Source organism: Bos indicus, chromosome 7 (genome assembly GCF_029378745.1).
Source record: "Bos indicus isolate NIAB-ARS_2022 breed Sahiwal x Tharparkar chromosome 7, NIAB-ARS_B.indTharparkar_mat_pri_1.0, whole genome shotgun sequence".
Classification (NCBI taxonomy): domain Eukaryota; kingdom Metazoa; phylum Chordata; class Mammalia; order Artiodactyla; family Bovidae; genus Bos; species Bos indicus.
The window spans coordinates 4,036,631-4,060,085 of record NC_091766.1 but is presented as its reverse complement, the minus strand read 5'-3'; the positions used below and the strand labels follow the sequence as shown (position 1 = coordinate 4,060,085).

The 23,455-nt window shown below is 56.9% G+C and overlaps 1 protein-coding gene across 1 annotated transcript; it reads right to left on the bottom strand.

Moving 5' to 3' along the window:
- Positions 1-2,111: 2,111 nt before the first annotated feature.
- Positions 2,112-23,334, bottom strand: MEF2B (myocyte enhancer factor 2B). Its single transcript, XM_019963782.2, has 9 exons — positions 19,114-23,334; positions 6,248-6,329; positions 5,528-5,731; positions 4,357-4,491; positions 3,751-3,898; positions 3,453-3,586; positions 3,271-3,364; positions 3,018-3,129; positions 2,112-2,699 (listed from the first exon to the last, which is right to left on the bottom strand). The coding sequence occupies exons 1-9, from the start codon at positions 19,443-19,445 to the stop codon at positions 2,474-2,476; spliced, it is 1,467 nt and encodes a 488-aa protein (XP_019819341.2). The 5' UTR covers positions 19,446-23,334; the 3' UTR covers positions 2,112-2,473.
- Positions 23,335-23,455: the final 121 nt, after the last annotated feature.

Sequence of the window (23,455 nt, the reverse complement as noted above, 5' to 3'; positions counted from 1 at the left end):
CTGGGGAGGGCGGGTGGTTCTAGTTTGGCAGTTCGTGCACCTCATGTGCATGGCCAGGGTCCTTGAGACCTGAGGAAGGGGGTCCCCAGAAGGGTACCCCAGATGGAGAAATTTGCACTCGCATAGCGACCGTGGTGCATGTGGCAATGGTGCTCCTGGGCGTGGCCGGGGCTGTGTGCTCAGCCGGATGCCCAGAGTGCGCTGTCACGGGCTGGGGTGCAGACAGCGGCCCACCCCTTCTCTGGGGGTAGGAAGGGACAGAAGGAAGCAGGTGGGAGGATTTAGGACCTGCGTCTGAGTTGGGTGAGAGAGCTCTCCAGCTGAACTTGAACACTTCACAGAGGCCTTGAGTTCACCCCACAGCCTCTGCATTCTCTGCAGGTTTCCCTGTGTAAGAGGGAACTCCCTGTATAAGTCGCGTGTGAAGCCCTTCACCCCGACATCTGAGCCATCCACAGGTCCTGGTGGCTGTGCCCCAGACACACCCTGGAGTGTCCCTCCACTGCGCCCTCGGTCTCCTGCCTCTTTTGCTCCCCGACCCCACCTCCTCTCCCGCCCACAGAAGCCCCAGGGATGGAGGCTTGCACAAACTTTGATCTTATCATGTCTCTCCCCTGGAAACTGGAACTCCAAAGCCCCAACTTCACTGGGGATGAAGGTGACGAGGACTGGGAAGATCGGAGGACAAACCCCAGGCTGGATCTGGACATTACCCCTTAGAAGACTTTGAAGCCTGCACACACATTGCCTCTGTATCCACGTCCAGGTCTGTGTGCGCTAGCGGTGGAGTGCAAGACTGAATTTTACCGAGAGACGCCCGCTGGGGAGTGCTGGGGTGACGGGGTCAGGGTCTTTTTTTTTTTTCGGTTGTGCCCAGTCTTAGTTGCAGCATGTGAGATCTAGTTGCTTGACCAGGGATCTAACCACTGGACCACCAAGGAAGACCCAGAACAAGGGTCTTGAAATTATTGGTCAAGTTGACTAACGTGTCTCCAGCCAAGCTAGACCAATGAGCTTTGGACCTTGCTAGAATGATCGTGGGATGAAAAGTTGTGAAAACGTTCGTCGCTCAGTCATGTCCAGCTCTTTGTGACCCCGTGGACTGCAGCCCATCAGGCTCCTCTGTCCATGGAATTCTCCAGGCAAGAATACTGGAGTGGGGAGCCATTCCCTTCTCCAGGGGATCTTCCTAACCCAGGAATCGAATCCGAGTCTCCTGCATTGCAGGCAGATTCTTTACCATCTGAGCTACAATATGGGATAGGGGCACACAAACCTTACAAATGCTGATACTAAAACTGTGTGTTTTTTTACATTTTTTTGGTCTGAATCAGTGATCTCTACTAAGCAAACCATTTGAGAATTGTCAGAGCCATTTCTCAGCTTGGGGCAGTGCAGAGGGTTTCTTGGAGGAGGGAACATGGAGCTGGGCCTTGAAGGGTAGAAACAATCTAAAAAGGAAGTCAGCTTGGGGTTGCAGGAGGTGGCCCAGGAGGAAGGATCAGTATGGCCTTAGCGTGGAACAAGAATTTCTAGAGACCTCAGGGCAGGGGACAGATTGGGTGGAGGCAGCTGAGGAGCTCGGGAAGGTCAGGGGTCAGGTCTGTTATAAAGATCCCGCTGGGGAGTAGCTGGAGGGGAGGAGCAGATGCAGCTCCCTCTGGCTCCCCCTGGACCCCCAAGTCTGCCCTACACAGGACAGGCCAAAGTGGAAGGAGTTTGGCCATATCCCAAAGTGGGTGGATAAACGCCTTGCCCCCTCCTCCATCTACTGTAATGAAACTGTTGAGTCAAGAGATCAAGAGATATGCCCATTTAAAGATGGACAGTGTAGCGGCCACTCCAGCGAGCCCATAACCCAGCATTCACTCACGGATCCCGACTGCTCCTTGCTGCAAGGAACTGTGACCCAGCCTGAGCCCTCGACCCAACACTCCCAGGAGATGGAGGGTAAATAGCCCAGCCCGCTGCTCCTGGGGTGGAATCACTCTAAGTGCGTACTCTACGCAGGCCCCCACCCAGGGCCCCCAGTGGGCTGTGCACCCACTGCCAGGGGCGTCACCTGCTCGTTGGCGCCCCTACAGGGCTTCTCCCCTTACTACACCCCTTTCCAAGCCTCACAGGAGGCCTCTTCTCAGCGTCCGATTCCTTCCGGAGTAGGTACCCAAACCAAGACAAGGCAAGACTGAGGCCCCTGGAGAGAGATGGGAGGAGCCAGGCGGGGGTGTGGCTCTGAGCAGTGACAGTTTCGTCCACGGAAACCACGTGTGTTTTATTGATGGATACGCACACAGGAAAGGGGAAAAGAACCCCCAACCGTGAATCCGAACTCGGCCTCCCCACTCCACGCCCCCATCGCAGAGACAGTGGTACTGCTGCGTCTTCTCCAAGGATGCAGGGAGGGAGGTTGGGACCCCACGTGCCCTCGCCTAGCCTGACGTGAGGGTCAGAACCGATGCCATTCCCTGGCCGACTACCGGGGCCAGCCATCAGCAGTGGGCAGCCGCCGCAGAGGGGGTCCAGGTCGAAGGGGCTCTGCTAGGGGCCGGGCCAGGAGCAAAGGGTAGGGGAAGGTCTTTGGAAAGTCGCCGGGGCCTCCGGGGGCCGGGGAGAGGCGCTCGGACTTGATGCTGACGGGAGGGGTGGGTGAGGAGGCGCCGCGGGCCGGGGGGCCATCCTCGCCCAAGCTGCGGCCCCCACTGCAGGGAGAGAGACAGAGAGAGAGGAGCGGGGTCGTGAGCTCAGCGAGGAAGCCAGAAAGGTGGCATGGCTTGGGCAAAGATTGGGCAGGAGAACCTTGGGAAAGGAGGGGGTGGCGATCCCTCTTGGGGCTTCCAAAATAGCCGCCCATCCCACCAGACCAGTCGGGAGGGGTTGTGTGCAGAATTGAGAGTGGCCACCAGGGGTCAGCCGTGGCTAGGGGCTTTGAGAGACTGGTGGTGGGTGGTGGGGGGGGCGGCCAATTGTGAACCCGAACTCGGGGAGTGAGGGACCGGGGAGACAGTTGGGGCACTTACCTAGGCTGCGTGGGTGTGGCCGGGGGCCCATCAGCCCTGGAGGGCTGCCAGGGGGCTAGGGTGGGGGGCTGCAGCAAGCCTGGGGGTGGAGGAGGATCCCCCAGGCCATACTCTGCGGGGGCAAGAAGAGAAAACTGAGGCCCTGACCCCAGGGAGCCCCTCCCCAAGCCTGACCCGCCCTACCCGCCAGTTTGCAGTTCTGGCAGGCGGGGGAGTGTGGAGACACCCTCCCAAAGCCAGGGCAAGTGCATACCTGGGGGGCCGGCAGGGAGGAAGGGGAAGCTCCCGAGCGGGGGTCCGGGGGCAGCGGTGGAGCAGGGACTCTGCAGGCCACCGTAGAGTCCTCTCTGCGTGGAGACAGGGTAAAGGGGAGCCTGAGACCTGCAGCCAGGCCGCCCTGCCCCCGCAGCCCTTTCACCCCTTCCCCTCACTCACCGAGCTGCTCAGTCCCCCACGGGTCCCGGCCAGGCCGCCAGGCAGGTCTGGCCTCCGCCCGTCCGCTGCCAGGTACAGGGGCGGTGGTGTCTTGCTGGCGAGGTGGCTCGGCGAGAAGAGAGGGTGCGCCAGGCCTGGGGAGCAGGGACCCCCAGAGGAGGCAGGCAGCCACGTCATCTGATGAAGTCTGAGGTCCAGAGTGACACCCACAGCCAAGCAGGGCCAGAGCCAACATTTCCCCACTGCACAGCCCCCCAGAACCTCCACCCCCTGCCCAGGGCCTGTGCCCCATGCTCACCTGGGGGCCCAGCTTTGGGGGCTGCTGGCCGGAAGGGGGATGGGCGGCTCTGGGCAGGCAGGGCCTCCCCAAGTCCAGTGGGTTCACAGGCCGGTGGGGGCAGCGCCCCGTATACCATGTCCGGGCTGGGCATAGTGGGGGCTGCGGGCTGCGGGCACAGAGGCCAGGATTGGTTGAGGAGCACGGAGATGAGGGCATCACTTCAACCTAGACAATCCCAGTGAGCTCGAGGGCCGGCTTCCACTTCCGGAAGCCCTCACTACTCGCCCCTCTGGCCTAAACGCCACGTGGCTGGGGAGCCTGTGTCTGCCTCCGTCTCTCCTTGAGAGCTAGGCCCAGAGCTGAGACTTCTTACTAAGCAAACGATTGGTCCCGAGGAGGCTTCCCAGGTTTAGACACATTAAAGAAATAAAGAAAGAAGGAACTGTCTGTTGCGCTCTTTTCCATCCTTCAAAGCCCCTACTATAATTCCTGCTCCTCCAGGAAGTCTTCCCTGCTCCCCGACTCTAGGAATCCTGGTCTTGAGTCCTCTCGGTCTCAGCCCCAGCTACCTGGGCCTCAGAAGTGGGGGGAGGGCCCCATGAGGTGGGACAGGGAGTCACTTACATAGAGCCGGGGCCGGGGCAAGGCTGGGTCACCCCCATCACCTGCCAGCCTCCGCAGCTTCTCTCCTGGCCCCTCAAGCCCCTCGTCTGGCTCCAGCTCGGGTCCATCAAGGCCCACACCCCTCCGCTTCAGTGTCTGTGGGAAGGGAAGACAGCAGGGTGACCCCCCCCATCCCACCCGGCTCTGTGGGCAGGCAGAGTGCAGGCACAGCTGCTCCAGCTAAATCCCATTAACCAAAAACCCCAGGGAGTCATCTAGTAACTTCCAACTGTATGTGAGAGAGGGACTGTCCTGCCTTGGGACCAGAGAGGCCCAGGTCACACAGCAGGGGCAGAGATCCACCCAGGCCTGCTGGGTTATCCTAATGCTCCTCCTGAGTGTGATTTGGTTTCTGCATTCTGCGCCCAGGCACAGCCTCAGAGCCTGGCATGCAGGAGGTGGTTAATGAGCATCGGCTAGCTGAGCATCTAGAGGCTACTTCACAGGCTCTTCTAAGCTGTCTCCCCCCTGGAGCCAGTGATCTCTGTACTCCTAGACCCCTGCTTCTCCTCTACCAGCTTTTCCCCACTGTCTGTCACCTTGGGGCTCCCCAGACAGTCCTAGCCCAGTGCTCTGTCCACCCAGCGGCTTCAGCTTCCCGTTCCTGGGTAAAGATGCCCAGATCCAACGTGACAGTGATCTTCGCGCCACACAACTGAGCCTGTGCACTCTACAGCCCATGCTCCACGAGAGAAGCCCGCCTGTGACATCCGAAGAAAAGCCCACGTGCCACGATGAGGGCCCAGTGAAGACCCAGCACAGCCAAAAATCAAAAGAAAAAAAAAATAAAGGAACAGTGATCTTGCCCATCCTGGGTGGTGCTAGGCAGCTGCCCCTAGAGGGGACTCTCCATTACCCCAGACCTGTTGACTGGCATGCGTGTGTGCATGCGTGCTCAGTCGCTCAATGGTGTTCGATTCTTTGCGATGCTATGGGCTCTAGCCTGCCAGGCTCCTTTATCCATGAATTTTTCCAGGCAAGAATACTGGAGTGGGCTGCCATTTCCTCTCCAGGGGATCCAGCAAAGCCGAACTGCAAAGCTCATCTTTTGTGCAAACCAAGAGTCCCTAGGCCCTGAGTGTGCAGAGCGTGCTGGGCTTCGTGCGGCCGGGGCGGAGGGTCCTGGGGGTACCTCGAGGATGTCGGTGTTGGTGCGGCTCTCGTGGGGCTCGCTGTACTCCGTGTACTTCAGAAGCACCCGGTCCATGTCTGTGCTGGCGTACTGGAAGAGGCGGTTGGAGCTGTTGAAGATGATGAGGGCGATCTCGCAGTCGCAGAGCACGCTCAGCTCGTAGGCCTTCTTCATCAGCCCGAACTTTCGCTTGGTGAATGTTACCTGGACTCAGTATCCAAAGGCAGGGCAGGAGAAGACAAAAATTCAGGTGAGAGGGGGAGTCGAGGGGCCTATTTTTCCATGAACATGCTTCCTGATTTCATGCCTTTGCATGTGCTCTTTCCAACTGTACTGCTCCTCACTTCTCAACCTGGCAAACTCCTATTGATGCTTCAAAACCTGGCCCAAATGTCCTCTCCTTAGGGAAGCCCTCCTTGGTCTCCAGGCAGATCCCACACTCCCTCTCTGAGCTCCCCAGTTCTGTACCTGTCTCTGGCCCAGCACTTTGAGTTGGATGTGTTTGTGTTGAGCTCCTGTGACTGGAGCTCCAGCCATCACAGAGAATCAATGAATAAATCATCATGAGAATGAGTAAATGCTGCATCTCAGACTCCTGACACTACATCAAGTCTCCTTATTCCCTTGCAGTTCCCCCAGATGGCCAAGCCTTTGCCCAGGCTGTGTTTCTTCTGCTAGGAAAGCCTTTCCCCCAGCCACTGTTCCACCCAGTGAACTCACCTGCCGATTCCTTTGGTCCAGAATGCGTGAGATCTGAATTTTTTTCCTCCCCATGTCCCAGGCTGGGTGGAGTGCCCTTTGTCTGCAAGTGGGGGGTGGGGAGGAGAAGAGAACAGAGCAGGTGGATGGAAAGTGGGGACAGGCACCCCAGCATACGCCTATCTTCCTCCCACCCCTGCCAGGAGACAATGGGGAGAATGAGGTGGGCTGGGTCACCCCCACATGTCACACCATCAACCAGCCCAGGATGCACCAAATGCTCACTGAACACCACAGACCAATGCCTTATAAGGAAAACGTTGACCAAGGGGGAAAGATTGAGAGGTACAGGTGCCCCCAACTGAGGCTCTAAAGCAAAACAAGCTGATAGCTGTGGGACCTCAGGGGAGCCTGACCCCTGTCTGTGCATGGATAACAGCGCAGTGCACTGCCCAGCGCTGCTGGAGCATAAAATGAGTCAACCCACACAGGGCACTCAGATCTGCCCTGCAGACAGCAGCTGCCGTGGGTGCACTGCTGTTATGAACACCGGCGGCAGCCTGGAGGCCCTCAACAGGCCAGGCTGGAGGGCCATCCGATGATGGTACCCAGCGGGGCTCAGTGATCCGGAAGTAAGCCTGATCCACACAGCAGACACTTCAACTCATTCAGTCCGCCCACGACAGCCCTTCCGTGAGCAAAGTTGAGGGCTGTGGTTACCAGAAAACATACATTAAAATATATATAAAACATATATTTAAAAATTGCATTGCGAGTGGAAAAGACTAGAAGGAAATACTCAAGCTGGGAGTCAGTGCTGGGTGAAAATTTATAGGTGAGTTTTTAAAACTTGAGATGCAACTCACTTAACATGAGATTCGCCATTTTAACATGTGCAATTCCGTGACACTTAGAGCATTCATGATGTTGTGCAACCATCATCTCTACCTGGTTCCAGAAACTTTACCTCCTCTCAAAAGGAGACCCCAGGGGCTTTCCAGGCAGTCCAGTAATTAAGACTGTGCTTCCACTGCAGGGGGCTGGGTTCAATCCCTGGTCAGGGAACTAAGATCCCACATGCAGTTTGGCAAGACCAAAAAACCAAAACCAAACAAACCAAAAACCCAGAAAACAAGACAAAGAGAAGGGCCAGCCCCATAGCAGCCACTCCCCGCTCCCCCTTCCTCAGCCCCCAGCAACCACTGATCTATGGATTTGGCCTGTTCTGGACATTTCTTATAAGTGGAATCATACAATGTGTGGCCTTTTCATCTTTTCCTTTTTCATTTTTATCTTTTGAATTTTCTAACTGTTCTCCCTCAGTGATTAAAGATTTCTATTTTTAAAAATGTGTGTTGGTTGGGGGTCGGGGGGCACTTCCTCAGCGGTTCAGTGGTTAAGACTCTGCTCCCCCAACTCAGGGGGCTTGGGTTGGATCCCTGGTCAGGGAACTAAGATCCCACATGCTGTATGGCACAGCCGAAAAAAAACAGAAATTAAAAATGGGGGGAAGCCTAATAGAGACCCCATCCCTGACCTTTCTAGTGGGAGGAGGGGGAATCCCCTGGGAAGACCTTCACTCAGAGACTTCAGACTGGGAAGAGGGGTGGGCTCATGCAAACTAGAGAGGAAGCCTGGACCCTCCTCATGGGGGTCTGGGATCTCCCTGGTGAGGGCCCCAAGGTGAGAATGGGCAGCTCAGTGAGGGCAACGAGTAACCAAGACATGGCCCAGCTCTTTCCCAGCAGCCCCCAGGAAGGGCTCCTGGAATCAAGGAATCATATCGTCTGTCGTGCAGCACCCACCCTACTGTACAGAGAGCCATCCCATGGCCCCCGAGACCCCTCTGCCAACCCCATGACCACACTCCACCCCCCAGCCCTCTCGTGTCAGAGGGGACTGAGGCCGCGCCACAGGCCTTCCCCAGGATGAAGTGGGGCCCGTGCTCAGGTCCCAGCCAGCCTCAGACCAGAAGAGAGGTCTTCAGTAAGGGCAGCCTCTCCCTCAGCTTCAGTTTGCTGTTCTGTGAATGGGGTGGGTACGAAAGGCAGAGTAGCTCGCACAAAGCCTGAGAATGAGGTCTTGGGAAGTGTAGGGAAATGCAGGTCTATCTCTGGGAGAAACATACCCCAGCCCGAGGGGTCTGGGGGGGCTCCCCATCTTCCCAAAGATCCATAGCTGGAAATGTGAGTCACCCCAGCCTGTCATATGCATCCCACTAGGTCACCCCAGGCACACCCTCCACCTTCCCTGGTCTGGGTCTCTGAGTAGTCATAACTATGTAGAGTCCAGGCCAAAACGAGCCCCCACCGTGGCCCCCCAGCTCCAGCCTGACTTGCTAAATTTAACCTTTGGGGCTAATTTTAATCCCTGTCCGGAATCGGGCTAGTTCCCACGGCTGGGATGCATTATCCCCGCCCTGACGGGCCCCTGGGGACAGGAGGAGGGCACTGGCCCGGAGGTCTTGGTGCCAAGATGATTCCGGAAATGCCCCCCACGCCTGGAATCCCATGGGAACGTGGGGCTCGGACATGAGTCTCGGGGTCTGGAAGATCCAACTTTGGCCCCTTCTCCGTCTGTCCCCATTTTAGACAAGGACCTCCTGGCCGGGGCAGGGTTCGTATAACAGGGGCGCCCCCGAGAGTCAGAAGGTCAGGAGGGGGGCTCTGAACTGAGACTCACGAGCTGAGACAGGAAGTGAGTTTTAGGCAGAAGGAAGGGCAGGTGCAAAGTCCCTAAGGAAGAAGGAGACGCATCAACAAGGCTAGAGTGAGGAAAGAGGGGAAAGTGCAGAGGAAGGGCCACTCTGGGTCCTCTGAGCTGCAGCGAGGCCTCTGGGTTTTGCTCTAAGAGCAATGGAGAGCCATGATGGATGGGGGTTCGTCAAGAAGGGACAGGACTTTAAAAACTTGAACATGGGGACCTTCCTGGTAGTCCAGTGGTTAAGACTCTGCATTCCTAATTCAGGGGACCAGGTCTGATCCCTGGTCGAGAAACTAGATCCCATATGCCTCAACTGAGATCCAGGGTGTTGCACCTAAAACCTGATATAGCCCCAAATTAAAAAACAAACAAACAAACAAACAAACTGGTCCAGTCAGAAAAAAAAACCACAAAAATTTGGTCATAGCTGTCATGGGGAGCAAGACTGTTGGAGGCAGAGGTAAAGAGGACAGGAAGCTGCAGAGAGGCCAGAGCTGTGTCCATCTGGGCCGAGACCGGGGGTTAGGCCCCCTCTGTGCTCTGCCTGCGTCCTGCACTTTAAGTCACTGTGCTCTAGGGCTCTTTGGTTCCTCAAGAGGCCACCAGGTCCCCTGACATCTCTGGAGGCAGGCCTGACAGGTGCAGATGGAGTCCTGCAGGGGTTTGCGTCTTCTGACCCTTGATGACTTTGGAACCCCCAGTCTTCACCTAGGAACCAAAGTCACCCCCTGCTCTGGTCCTGGAGGGATCTACCCAGCACATAGCTCTGATCATGCCCCTTCCTAATTACACACTCCTCACGGCTCCCCACTGCCCTCAGGAGGAAGGAAGCTCCAGTCCTCAGTCTGGCATTCAAGGTCCTGCCCTAATCAGCTCCTGCCCACTGTTCTCTACCTTCCACAAAATGTCTGTTTGAAATCCCCTTTTTGCCTCTTCTGCACCTGGCCAACTCCTATTCACACTTCAAACACCCAGCTCAAGAAATCCATTCCTTCAGGAAGCCCTCCCTGCCCTCTCACTCTGGTCTCCCACAGCCTCCATCCTTCCCCTCTAGTTCTGACACTGTGGGCTGTCTGATGGGGGAGTCGTATATCTGCCTCTCTCCTTCTCCCCCAGCCCAGAAGACCCTCAGGACCAGACACAGGGGTGACTGGGAAGATATGGAGTGGGTCAAGAGGGACACGTCTGAACTCCCCTCAGCTTCCCTCAACAACTTCCTCTCAGACTCCCCCAGCTGACTCCCTACCCAGAAATACACGCGCATGCAAATCCAACCGCTCAGCGTTGACCTGCCTCAGGCCCAGGTGTGAAGGGCCAGCCAAGGAATGCAGAGGCGGGAGGCCCAGGGTGTGCATGTATATTTGTACTCACATGCAAATCCCCACCCTGAGCCGCAGACAGACCTGGCGGCCAGTTCTCCAGATGTTGGCGTGATGGTGATCGGAACTGCTGGGGGGAGGTGGTGGTGCGTGCTGAATGTGCAGGGCACGAGGGGGGAGGCTGAGGTTAGGAGAGGCTGAGGTTGGGAGAGGCTGAGGTTGGGGAAGGCCTCTTCTGCGGACAAGCCCCCAACCCCCCAACCAAGGTCCAGCTAGAAAGCCTAGAGCTTGTTGCATCTGCCCAGCAGAGTGGCAGAGGTGAACCCATAGACCCAGGAAAGGGAAGAAGAGCCAGGAAAAATCCAAGAGGGCACCTCAACGGAGAAAGCTTGCAGCTGGGCCTCAGTGGGAGGGCTGGATGGGGGCCTGAGCACACGGGCAGGGGAGTGGGCATTTGAAGTCAAGAGTCCAGTACCTCCCCACCCCTATCTTTGTACCCCACTTACCAAGTGTCAACTACGTGCCAACCATTGCGATCAACTGACCTCAAAAGATGTAGAAAGCTTAAGTATACCAATGACCATGGAAAATTAAAAAAGTGTCTCGAGACATACCATCAAAAGGCTAACAGGCCCCTACGGTTTTATAGCTGTTTTATCAAACCTTAGAGGACAGGAAAGTGAAATGTTCTTTAAACTAACTCAGACCTTTAAAAACAGGGGCACTCCAAGTCATTTTAATGAAACTCTGATAGGTCAGAACCTAAGTCTAAAAAGAGAGAAGTATTGACCACAAAAGGGGCCATGTTAGTAGCCAGGGATTCAAGGAAGACCTCTCTGAAGAGGTGATGTTTGAACTGAGACCAGAGGCACAAGAAAGACACAGGCAGTGAAGGGAAGAGTCAGTGAGAGGATCTGGTGGGAGGGTGTTCCTGGCAGGGGAGCTGCAAGGCCAAAAGCTCAGAGTGCTCACGAGTTTGACATTTTGCAAACAGCAGAGAAGTCTGAATGGCTGGACAACGTGAACAAGGGCGAGAGGGGAGGGGGATGGTGGTGGTGGGAGTGGGGTTGGATCATGTAGGTCCACAGTGAAGAGTGTGGGTTTTACTCAGAGGGCATCAGGGAGCGATAGAGAATTTGGGGGCAAAGGAGTACCTAGATATGATTTTGACAGTTTAAAATCCCCCCGTATTTTCTTGCATTGCTGGTGGGAGGGGAAAGAAGAAGAGGCACTCTGAAAAACTGCCTGGAATCTACTAAAGCTGAGCAAGCAGCTACCCTCCAACCCGGTGATCCTTCCCCTCCCCTTGTATTTACCGAAGACAAAAGGGCCCAAGTAAGAAATCACACAAACAAGGACATTCTCAGCAACTTCGTTCATCATAGCCCCAGACTGGAAATGATTCAAATGCCCTCAATGGGAGAACTGACAACTACTTTCTCGTACATTCTATGATGGGCTACTATACAGCACAGAAAAAGGATGTGTCTCAGCTCCACGCAACCGTACAGGTGAACCTCCCAGATCATGGGCTGATTCAACAATAATTGGGCTCTGCAGAGGGGACACGCCATGTGATTCCATTGATACGAAGTTCCAGAACAGGCAAAAGTCACCTCCAGTGATGGATATGAGCACAGTGGCCACGCTAAGCAGGCGCTGTGACAAGATAGTGCAAGTCAGGGGGCTGGAGCTCTGTTCCCTGGACCAGCTTTATTCAGTTGGTGCAAGTTTTTTAGTCCTACTCCACTGATTTTTGCATTTCCCTCTACTTGACTTAACCAAAAGGATTTTTTAAAAAGTACCACCCCCTCAGCCCCTACTCAGGTTGCTGTGACGACAGCATCTGTCTGGGCAGGAGTGAGATGACAGGGAGAAGCAGGGGCAGACGTCCAGGCAGGAGACGTGGGGCCTGAACTGAGACCGGGGCTGCAGGAAGGCAGAGAGGATGGGCTGTTTGGCAACCGAGGGGACAGGATATGCTGGTGGCATATGCCTGGGGTTGGAGGGAGCCTGGGGTCTCAGGCCTGAGCGCTATTTGTGGGGGGAAACTGAGGGTGTGTGCGGTGTGTGCATGCATGCTAACTCATGTTCAACTCTGTGCGACCCCATGGACTATATGGCCTGCCAGGCTCCTCTGTCCATGGAATTCACCAGGCAAGAATACTGGAGTGGGTTGCCATTCCCTTCTCCAGGGGATCTTCCCAACCCAGGGATCAAAATCAAGCCTCCTGAATTGCAGGCAGTTTCTTTACCGCTGAGCCACTGGGGAAGCCCCACACTGGGGTCACACAGGAGGATCTCATAAGCACCCGGAGCATGACTAAGTCTCTACTGTGACACCTGTGGTCACTAAAGTCCATCAACAAGCACCCCTGAAGTCCTCTAGGCCATGACTGTCACCTCCCTCTAAGAGGCCTCTCAGCGCCCTGGTGATGGAGATGAAGGTTTGGAAGGAATCCCACCCTCCCACTCACCCTTCACTGTGGGCCTCTTCCTGTGGAAGGACTCAGTTTTCTCATCTATAAATGGGAGTGAGAATCCATCTGCCACCAGCTGAGGAGGAGGGGGCAGTGGTGGGGTCTTTTGACCTTGTCTCTGGACTCCCAGAAGCCAGAAGGCAGAGGAGTTTTGGAGCTGGGGTTGCTGAGTCAGCATGCCATCTCATGAGGCCACGGGGATCCTTCCTGTGGCAAGCTGGGTGGCATCAGGCCCCTACCTGCCACCCCTCCATAAAGCGGGTCATGGAATCCTGATCTCAAAGGCTCTGCAGCGAGGGTCTGAGATAAAAGACCAGGAACCATCGAGTTCCCCTTCTCGGCCCTCAGTGGGGCTTTAATGGAGGGGCCAGCAGCAGAGTTAGGCTGCCTGACCCTTGAGCCCAGAGGCCACAGTGTGGCAGGGGACCCAGGCCAGGAAGGAGGGGAGGAAAGGAGAAGTGAGAGGCAGGTGGGTGGCGGGGGGAGGTGAGGGCCCAGGGGACGCGGCGAAGCGGGGAGGGGTCGCTGCGCCTGGGCCCGGCAGCAAATCAGGCCAGCAGCCCGGCCTCACGCAACCGAGGCGGTGGTTTCATCACCTGTTCCCCAAGCACCTCGTTACGGGCAACAGGAAGAGCCCCTTGGAAAGTCGGGACCCCCCCTCCCCTCTCTTGAGGGCTCCGGAGGCTCTGACCCCAGCTGCTGGAGACCCTCCCCCACCCCAGCCGGGGCCCTGGGCCGCCTCCTCCCCTGGGAGCCTGGGGAGATGGAGGCCCAGCTTGGGGGGGGCACTGTGGGTGACCTAGGGGCTGGCTAGCCCACAGTGGCCCCTCTCCTGCCCTTGGGAGAAGGCGGGCTCTGGCAGTGACTCCTGTGTGGCCAAGCTTCTCCAGGCCAGTTTCCTACCCCAGAAGATGGGGAGAGCCAGGGACACCTCCCTGAGATGGGGGGCTCTCTGAAGTAGGTGTGGTTGAGATGCTGTATCCCTCTTTCTCTATGCAGGCAGCAGAACCCCTTAGGGTCTTCTCCCCTCAGCCCAGGGGTGCCCAGGTCAGACTGACGGCACCAGGTGGACCCAGGAAGGGTGCTGGGGACAGGCGGCTCAGGGAGAAAGCCCTTCCTCACATGTACAGATGGGGGGTTTGGGAGATTCCCCTCGTAGGGAGACTCCCCCCAAACATATGAACCATCCTGAACACATGCAGTCCACAGCTCTTATAGACCCTTCCCAAACCCACATGGCTCACCAAACACGCGTATCCCAAGACCACACACAGATGCCCGATTACACACAGACCTCTCACACACACACGGACTCCCCGACACATAACCCCCCGAATGCACACAAACCCTCATTATATGGAGACACCTGCAAGCACACCGTGACCCCAACATGTAACCTTTCTAGACACACATAGAGCTTCCCCAAACACAAGGAGACTCCCCAGACCCATGCTGGCCCCCCATTACAAGCAGGCAGCTGGACACCGGTCGGGGCTCTATCTCTGCAGTGGTATCGCCCATCCTCTGACTTCCTGAGGCAGGTTGGGAGCACTCCCCAGGGGAGAGATGCAGGCTAGGGGGTGGGGGTTCTGAGGGTGGGGTGAGGGGCCAGGAGGGCCTCAGGGATCATGTGTATGGACGCCGCATGGGGACAACAGGCTACATCAGTACAGGTGGCAGAGCACTGTGGGCATCTTCGGGTAGTTCTGGGGCCTGCCGGAGGGGAGGGGGCAGCTGTTGAGGGTGGGATGCGTTACCCACGTGTGGCTCTGAATCCCAGAAACCCAGAAGGTTCCAGGTGGAGAAGGCCCTTTGCAGGGGGAGGTCCCTTTGTCTATCGGTCCCTCTGACAATCATGGGGAAACTGAGGCCGAGTTGGGAACCCTCAAACCGCCCCCTCCACAGACCCCTCTGCAGGCCTGCTTCCGGGAGGCCCAGTGTGGCTGTGTGCTGAGGGGTCTGCGGGCCTGGCTGTGGCTGGGGGCTTGGCCAGACCGGGGTTCCTGCCCTGGCTCCACTGCACAGTCGCTGCTTGACGTGCTCCGAGCCTGTTTCCCCATCTATGCAGCGGGCCCTGGCGCCTGCTCACCTGTGCCCCCACTTTAGGAGGGCCTCATCTAACAGCAGACTCGCTCACCGTCTGCCCCATTCCTGGCCCCTGAGACACCAGCCCCAGACAGACCTGCCTCTCCTCCATCACCAGGTCTTCGCCCTGCCGTGCCCTCTGTCCCGGACACCCTTCTCAGACTCACCCAGATTCGAAAAACTGCTACGTGTCCTTCAGGGCTGGGCAGAAACCTGTCTAGGAGTGCTAATCTCCCCAGAGAAAACTTCTCTTTCCCTGAGTAGCTTAGTCCTACCGGGTATGTTCGGTGCTTCTTTGTTAGTTTCTCTGATGATCATGTGTGTGTCAGTCACTCAGTCGTGTCCGACTCTTTGTGACCCCATGGACTGCAGCCCACCAGGCTCTTCTGTCCGTGGAATTCTCCAGGCAGGAATACTGGAGTGGGTAGCCATGCCCTTCTCCAGGGGATCTTCCTGACGCAGCGATCGAGCCCGGGTCTCCTGCACTGCAGGCAGACTCTTTACCATCTGAGCCCAGGGAAGCCTCTCTGATGGTCATACTGCGACCCTGAGAGGTCCATTCTGTGAGGGCAGAGATGGGGCCTTCCCAGTGCCCAGCACAGAGTAGGTCTGCATCACCCTTCCTTGAACGAGCCAACCAACAACTGCTTAACAAATGGAAGAGACATCGGCAATGGGTTCCGTTTTCTTTTAAAGACCTCGTGGCTCACAAAACAAACTCGAGGCCCCATCTGGCCCACAGGCTGCCAGTGTGAGAGGCCCCCCAACATCCTCATGCTGAACAGCCCCCAGCACAACGGCCCGCTGCACGGAGCTCATGCCTCTCTCAGTCCCAGGTCCCTGTGCCCACCTCGGAAGGAAACTACGTCCTGAAGTCACGAGGGCCTGGCTGTCCTGTCCACTGCAGGTCCTGCCAGGAAGGCTGGTTTTTGTCACAGCCACTGCAAAATCGACTCACTGCCCCACTCATCTCCCGTGGGGCTTAGGACCTATACCCCTGGGGCTGGGAGAGACCGTACATTCAACACCCAACCCTGCTATCTCACACAAGTCAGGGCCCTTGCCCAGTCCAAGGCCCCCAACCATGTCCCCTAAGCTGCAATGGCAGCTACAGGAACGGCCCAAGGTTTCTCTCTCTTTGTTCCAGAGAAAGATGTCCCCATAGGGCCCCAGAAATTCATCCCCAGAGGCCTGGGCCTCCCTGCTTGGGAAATTAACACATCTGTCAGAGCTGGGCAGAAGGGACTTAGCCCACAGCCCAGCAGAGCAGAGATGCAGCCAGTGGGAAACCCACTGGAGCCCCTGGGGCGTCCCTGGTCCCCACTTTCTTCCCCCAGAAATGTCTATGGCTCACCAAGGTGTCGGGGATACAAGGGCAGGGAGGAGCCAGACCCAGCCTGACCTTCTGCATTGCCCAGTCTGGTGAGAGAGACGACAGACACATCACGGTGTCAGGGACAGAATAACGATGGAATTCTACAGGGGGAGGCAGAGGGGGAGGTGGTGCGGAGCAAGTTGCTTTGAACAGAGGGGCCAGAAAAGGCCTTCTGGAAAGGGAACCACAAGGAGAAGAGTACACCAACCCTGCAAGGATGTGGAGAATGGCAGGTGCAAAGGCCCGGAGGTGGGCATGTGCTAGGTGGGTTCCAGGTATGGTGGATGTTGGCATTGCTGAGAATGGGTGAGCAACGGGCAGCCAGAAGCAGAGGGGAGCAGGGAGGCCACAGGGGACTCGGGAATCAGGGTGAGAGAGGGGACTGCAGAGCAACTGAGTCCTGGAGGGTGCATGAGTCGGGGCGAGGGGGCAGAGGCCGCGGTATGATTCTGGATTTGCAGCAGCCCCCGCGGTTGCTGTGAGGAGGAGCCCTTTAGGTGCAGGGCAGCGTCCAGCAGGAGATGAGGCTCTGGTTGTGGAAACGGGACAGAGGCAGGCCTGTGTCGCAGCAGTGACTTGTTGCGACAGCTGGCCTGCACTGTTCCCTTCTGCAGACCCCAGCTCAACCAGACCCCCAGCTCAACCTCTAGTGAGCACGAACCTGGAGGGGGTCAGACAGGGAAGCTGACAGGCCTGAGGCCTGCTCGGCCCCTGGTGCAGGGTGGGGTGAGGTGGGCCTGGATGGGGCTCACAGCACTCCACTCGGTCATGGTTCGGATGGCACCTCCTGTTTCTGGGTGCCTGCTGTCTGCCCGGGGCCCACACTCCACCTCATTTACACACAGGACCAGCCTGACTCAGATAGCCCAGTGAAGCGGAGGTGGCTGCCCTGTTTTACACAGCAGGAAGTGGGCTCCTTCCCAGGGCCACACAGTGGGACCCCAGATCCTCATTCGAGTGTGGGTTTGTATCCCATGGCTGTCCAGCTGCACCCCAAACCCAGCCCCCCTCAGCCGCCCGACTCAGTCCGAGAAGTGCGCCTGGGTACTAGTGGGGTCTGAGACACTCCTTTCTGGACTACCTGGGGCCAACGGGCAGTCTCACAAGGCCCCCAAGTTGCAGGCACAGGGAAGCCCTTTGGGCGTGCTGAGAAATGGGATCCAATCCTTGTGTTCACCTGACTTGGATTCATGAGCCTGGGCTGGGGTGACCTCTCCTACCCCAAATGGGATCCCAGGCGTGTGATAAATCCTCTCCAAAAAAATGACATCTGTCTGCAAGTGCCTATGTGCCTCAAATCTTCCGGAAGGTCAAATCCCCAACATGTCTACACTCATTGCATCTGAGTTGGGGTGACAAATGACCTTAATTCCCTCTCTCCTCTAATTTGCATTTTCCAGATGTCTGCCTGGTTGGGTAATGATTTAATGAAATCAATCATTACTTGGAGATGGGAAGTAAGACGAGCTCAGACGTCTCAGGTCACAAGGGCATCCAGAGAGCTCAGAAAAGGGCAGTGATCTGTCTGAGGTCACACAGAGAGGGACAAGAGGAAGCTTGGGCCAGCCTGTCACTTCGGGCTTTTGTTCTCCTAGGGTCCGAGGGGCAGCCTGGAGCCCATCCTTTCTCTGAGGGGCCTGGGTGTTTCCACCTGGCCTCAGTCTTCGCTCCTGCAGTGGCAGCTTCAGACTAGTGAGTTTCCAGCTGTCACAGGTGAGACCCCAGGACCCTCAATGTCCCCAGATTCCATTCACTGGAAGCCAAGATTCACTTCTGGACTTAGGTGAAGGAAGGCAGGTATGGGGACAGGAGGGAGGAAGGCTTTATCCCAAAGCTCCGTTGACTTTTGGACTCAAACCCCACACACTTGTCTTTCTAAGTCTAAATACTTTTTTGAACCCCATTTCCTTTACCCCAAGAGTCTGCAAGTGCTCAACCCTGGACGCCAAAGGTCCAGAGGTCCTGACCTTCCCCTGTGAGGGTTCTCAGCCAGGTCAGTCAAAAGGCCTCATCTGTGTCTGACCTCTCAGGTCTGCAGCTTGGGCACAGGGAATAGCCTGGGACTCCAGCTGGTGACGTCCATTGCCCAGGACCCTGAGAGACACAGAGGGCGGGGACCATGACCAGGAAAGTAACTCGGCCACCAGTTTGTCATAAGCTGACAACCTCGGGCGGCTGTGACTACTGTTCCTCCGATGAGACACTGGGGTGTGGGGAGGAAGTGGTCCAGGCACTTGTGGCCCCTGCTCAGGGCTCTGTGCCCACAGTCCTGCCCGCAGCCACAGAGGCACCCCGTGGGCCCAGCCGAGACCCCACAGGGTGGGGGAGGGTCACGGCGGTCACAGGCACACGTGGAAGCCATGCCACATGAAGGTGCGGGGCCGTGACACACGAAGGCACACTCACAGCAGGAAAGCAGGGGACTGTGGTTGTGCACGGGGGCCTCCAGGATGCACAAAGGGGTGTGCCCCAGGACAAGAAACCACTGGAGCTCACAGACGCACACCAGAGTCTCATGGCACCACGACTTTAGACACACAACTCCCCAGCTGACATCAAAACCTTCAGTCACATGCCCTTTGGCCATACAACCTTTCAGCGATGACACACACTCCCTCAGACACAACTCCTGGACATGCAAACCCTGGGACACTCACCCACTTGGACACACAAACGTCTCAGGAACACAACAACCCTTGAAAAGCCCCTCGAACACAGACCTCAGATTCACACCCCTTGAACATATACACTTTGGACACACAAATCCTGGACGCATAGCCTCTCAAACTCACAATCCTAGGGCTGCAAACCTCTTAGACACAGCTCTCCCGCGTACAGCAGCACCCTCGGACCTTAAAACTCATCCCAGCCCACAGATGCCATTCAAAGGACGCTGTACAGACCTCGGCCCGACGCGAGACGCACCTGCTCCACCTGGACCCTCCTGTACTGACCGGGCGGCAGCGGCTCAGAAGTCGGACCGAGCGCCGGACGGCCACAGGTGCCTTCTGAGCTGGCGGCCCCGCCCCCCCGGAGCTGATTGGGCGCGACGCAAATTTGCATAGAGGGCGAGCCCGAGGGCTGCGGTGGGCGGGCACTTGGGCGTGGCCGGGTCCCGGGAGTTCCGGGACCGGGAATCCGACGCTGGAAGACAGTGAGGTGGGGAAATAGTATAATGAGGGATGGGGACCGGAAGGGGGCTGGATCAGACTTGCCAGGCATCCCCCGCTGTCAGTGGGCGACCCTAACCTTACCATTGAGCCTGACCCTAATTCGGACCCTGTCTGTAACCCCTGCTATCTCCTACCCTGGACTTACTCCAACCTAAGTGAAATGTAACTCCGATCGGGACCCCGAGGCCCCAGACCTAGAGACCTTCTCCCAGCCAACCCTGACCCTTGCCCTCACCCAGATTCAGGGACTGCAGAAGAGGCTTCTGGGATCGCTCGTGGCCTCACCCAGCTGCGTCCCTTCTGCAGCGGCATGTATGACCCACATGCTTCGACAGGAGGATAACAGAGCCCTCGGTAACTGGGCACCCTCCTCCTGAAGTGGTCACCTTCTGGGACTCGACCCCTCTCTGGGATCCCAGCACCACCCACGACAGGTCCCAAACCCAGAGGGGGATCAGAGCAAGGTTAGGGAGTGAATCAAGGTGGAAAGGATTCCAGGATGAATGTGACTTTGGACTGGGTGATCCTGGAGAAGCCCCCAGTTTGGAGAGCTTCCCCTAAAGAAGGGCATTTGTAATGGGCCTTGAAGCATGAGTAAGAGTTTGTCACTGGTGAGTTTTTCCAAGAGGAATTGCAAGGGGGTAGAGAAAGTGCAGAACATTCTTTGGTGGGGAAAGATGAAGCCTGAGCAGTGAGTGGAAGTAGATTGGGCTGGGGGCCCTTTAAAGAAGGGCGTGGAGATAGGAGGAGGGGGCCCATTTGGGGCAGAGGAAAGGGGAGAGTAGGTGAGTTGCAATGGCTGTCTGTCATTCTTCTCAGAACACAACAGATGATCAGACCTCTGGACTCAGGAGGGAACATGTGGCCATATAGTATGTGAGGGACACTGAGGGAGGGAACAGAGGTCCTGGAAGGCTTGTGCTTCTCCCCACACAGCAGTTTCCCAATCTGCGACATGGGCAGTTTGCACCCCTAGCCGGCAAACAGATTTTTCTTTGGAAAAAAAAAAAAAACTAGGGTTGGTGGGGATCAGGTTTCCTGCCTCTCCCACCCCATTCTTGCTGCCCTTCAGTGCCCAACACCAGATGTTCAGGTGACCCAGACCAGGCTGGGGGCTTCTGCCTAGGCTCCAAGGCACAGAATGAGTCCTGCAGAGTGTGGAGGTGGCTAGGGAGCCCTGGGCCCCTCGAGGGCCGCTCTGTTTACCCGAGACCGCCTGCTTGCCTCTGATGCAACAGGCAGGCTCTGGTTACGTGAGGGCAGCAGCTGGAGCAGCCCTGGGGGCAGCCGGAGCTGAGCCAGCTGGGGATGCCCACCGTGGGGCACACCTCCCGCCCTCTCCCACCACTGGGGCTCCCTCCTGCATTCTCGCCCCGGCCATGTGGCCCCCTTCCACCTCTCTCCTTCCCAAACCCCCTTCCCAACCCAGTCCAGACCCTCTTCCATCATTCAGTTTCCTATAATGGCTCCTTCTTTTCGCCTTTACCCCTGTTCCTGTCCTATACGTGTGCCCATCACTGGCTGCGTTAGCTCGTGTGGGCCCACATCCTCCCGTGGGGCAATCAGGAACCTTGACCTCAGTCTTTTCTGATGAGGGGACCCTCTTAGGAGCTGGAGTAAGAGACTGGGGGTTGAAAGGGAGATTTCAGGGGAGATTGGAATAGAAAAGGCTGGAGAGGGAGATTTGGGAAGAGGCCTGGTAGATGGGGAAGGTGGACAGGGGTGGGAAGGTTAAGTAGGTGTAGAAGCTGCTCCCCCCAAGTCTCCCTTCTCCATATATTCTCCCAGAATGTCACAGGGGAAGCCTTTGACAGCTCCTCCATGGTAAGGGCAGTGTTGTTCAGTGGGTAGGGCTTCAGGCTTCAAGGACCCTGTGTTCCCACCTGTTCTGACTCCCACTTGCTGTGTGACCTCAGGCCAGTCACTTCACTCCTCTGAGCCTGTTTGCTCATGGGAACAACGGGGACAATAGTGGTGCCTCCTCAGGGGTAGAAGTGTTTCAAGCTCGGTCTCCAATACCCCCTCCTCCTCCAAAGCCTTCATTATCCCCCTTCCATCTGGTGTTCTGACACCCCCATCCCTCTTCCCACCTCAGCATTGGCCCAGAGGTTCAGAAATGCCTGTGGTCATCTCTGTCTCCTGGAGTCTGGGATCTCCTTGCGATTGGGCTGTGTGTTGTGGTAGCACAAAAGGGGTGTTTTCATGGGTTTCTTGAAAAACTGGAGAGGTTCTGAGTAGTCTAGGGGTCTGGGGACCAACCTTGGGGCAACCAGAGGCCTTGCTGAGGGATGAGGTGGGGCTGGCAACGGGCTTCCCAGGGGCAGGACCCTCTGAGAGGGCAGGGCAGGAGTGAAATAAAAACCAGGCCTTGGATCAGGGCTCAAAACAGAAAGTCAAAATTCATGTCTGACTCCTGTCCTGACCACCGTGGACCAGCCGCAGGCAAGTCGCTGCCCTCTCGGGCCTCATTTTACTCCATCCAGAGATCTAAAAGAGGGGTCCCACATGTTACCCAAGGAGCCCTTCCAGGTTACCTCCACTCTCACGGGCGCTAGGATCCCTACTTGAATGTCTCTTGGCACGAGGAGGTCGTTTCTTTTTTTCTTTTTTTAGGAGGTCGTTTCTGAGAGCAAGTCTTAGTGAGCTAGGGAATGCCCACACCCTCCACTCTGGTGAATAGATAAGGCCACTAGTGCATGGGGCAGGTGCGAGGTCTTTCTGGGTAGTGGCCTCTCGAAGTCCTAATTCACTTTCTGGATAACTGGAGCAAGGACGCATGAGGTGAAAAAGGGCAGAGGTTCACACTGCACTCTCTAGATCTGCCAAGACTGCGGACAGTGACCGCTCAGAGGTGGAGAGCCCCGCCAAGGCTTTGCCTCTTGCGCCCCCTGGCGGTCGTCGGGGGTGGGACGTTCGCCAGGTGGTGGTTTAGTCGCTAAGTCGAATTCGACTCTAGGGACCCCATTGACTGTAGGTGGCCAGGCTCCTCTGTCCATGGGGTTCTCCAGGCAAGAATACTGGAGTGGGTTGCCATTTCCTTCTCCAGGGGATCTTCCCGACCCAGGGATCAAACCCGGGTCTCCTGCATTGCAAGCTGATTCTTTACCAACTGAGCTATGGGGGAAGCCCCAGGGATATTCAGCAGGAGTGAAGGGCAAATTGGCCATAGGAATGAAAGGCAAAAGTAATCACACCCCCCGGGCGCACAGGACTTGCAGTGGTGGTGGGATCTGACAACCCACAGTCTCGAACAGACCTCTTTGACAGTACTATTAGTCACTGGCTGAGGTCGTGTTCAGAGACTGTGGGTGATAGGGAGCCTCGGAAGGTCTAGGGCACCCCATGACTGCTCCCCGCTAGCTCACTCTGCCTGAACCATCCAAGGTTGGCCCTCGGATTCAAGAAATTACATCACTAAGCTGACCGTCTAGGGGGTCTGAGCTCTGAGGCCAGGGTCAGTCTGTCTGGCTCACCAGGGCATCCCCTGGGGTAGACAGGTCCTAGCTCCAACAGATCAGTGTTTGCTGGATAAATGGCTTCACGGTGGAAGGAGATGGACAAGAGGTGCTTTCAGAGTGGATGAAGAGAGAGTGTCTCGGGGGGCCAACTACACACCAGTCAGGGCCTACAGTAGTGAACCTGAGGCTCCTCCCTCTAAACTGAGTTAGGGCAGAGGGAAGACAGAACAGTGGCACCCAGACCCCCAGGACACCCTAGCAGAGAAGACGGAGGGCTGACCGTTTCCTGATGGCGGGAGGCAGTTATTTCCCAATCCCTCCTCCCAGGCCCGCAGGCCCCTCTACAGCCCTGGCACCCGACCAGGACCCTCTCTGCTCCCCACCCTTCTGAACCACTTCACAGGGCCAAGTTGGGGGATGCTCCCAGAGCAGTGAGCCTGGGGCCCATCCTGGCTGTACCCTCAACAACTCCATTCTGATCGTCCTGATAGATTTTGCTGGGCACTGTGTTCGCACACAGCTCACCCTGGAGCCATACAAATTAGGGGCCCTGATCTCCCAGGCTTGGAATCCTTGGGGATCAGTGTGGGATCTCCTCAAGTCAGCAGAAACAGACTCAGATCAATTTTGGCAAAT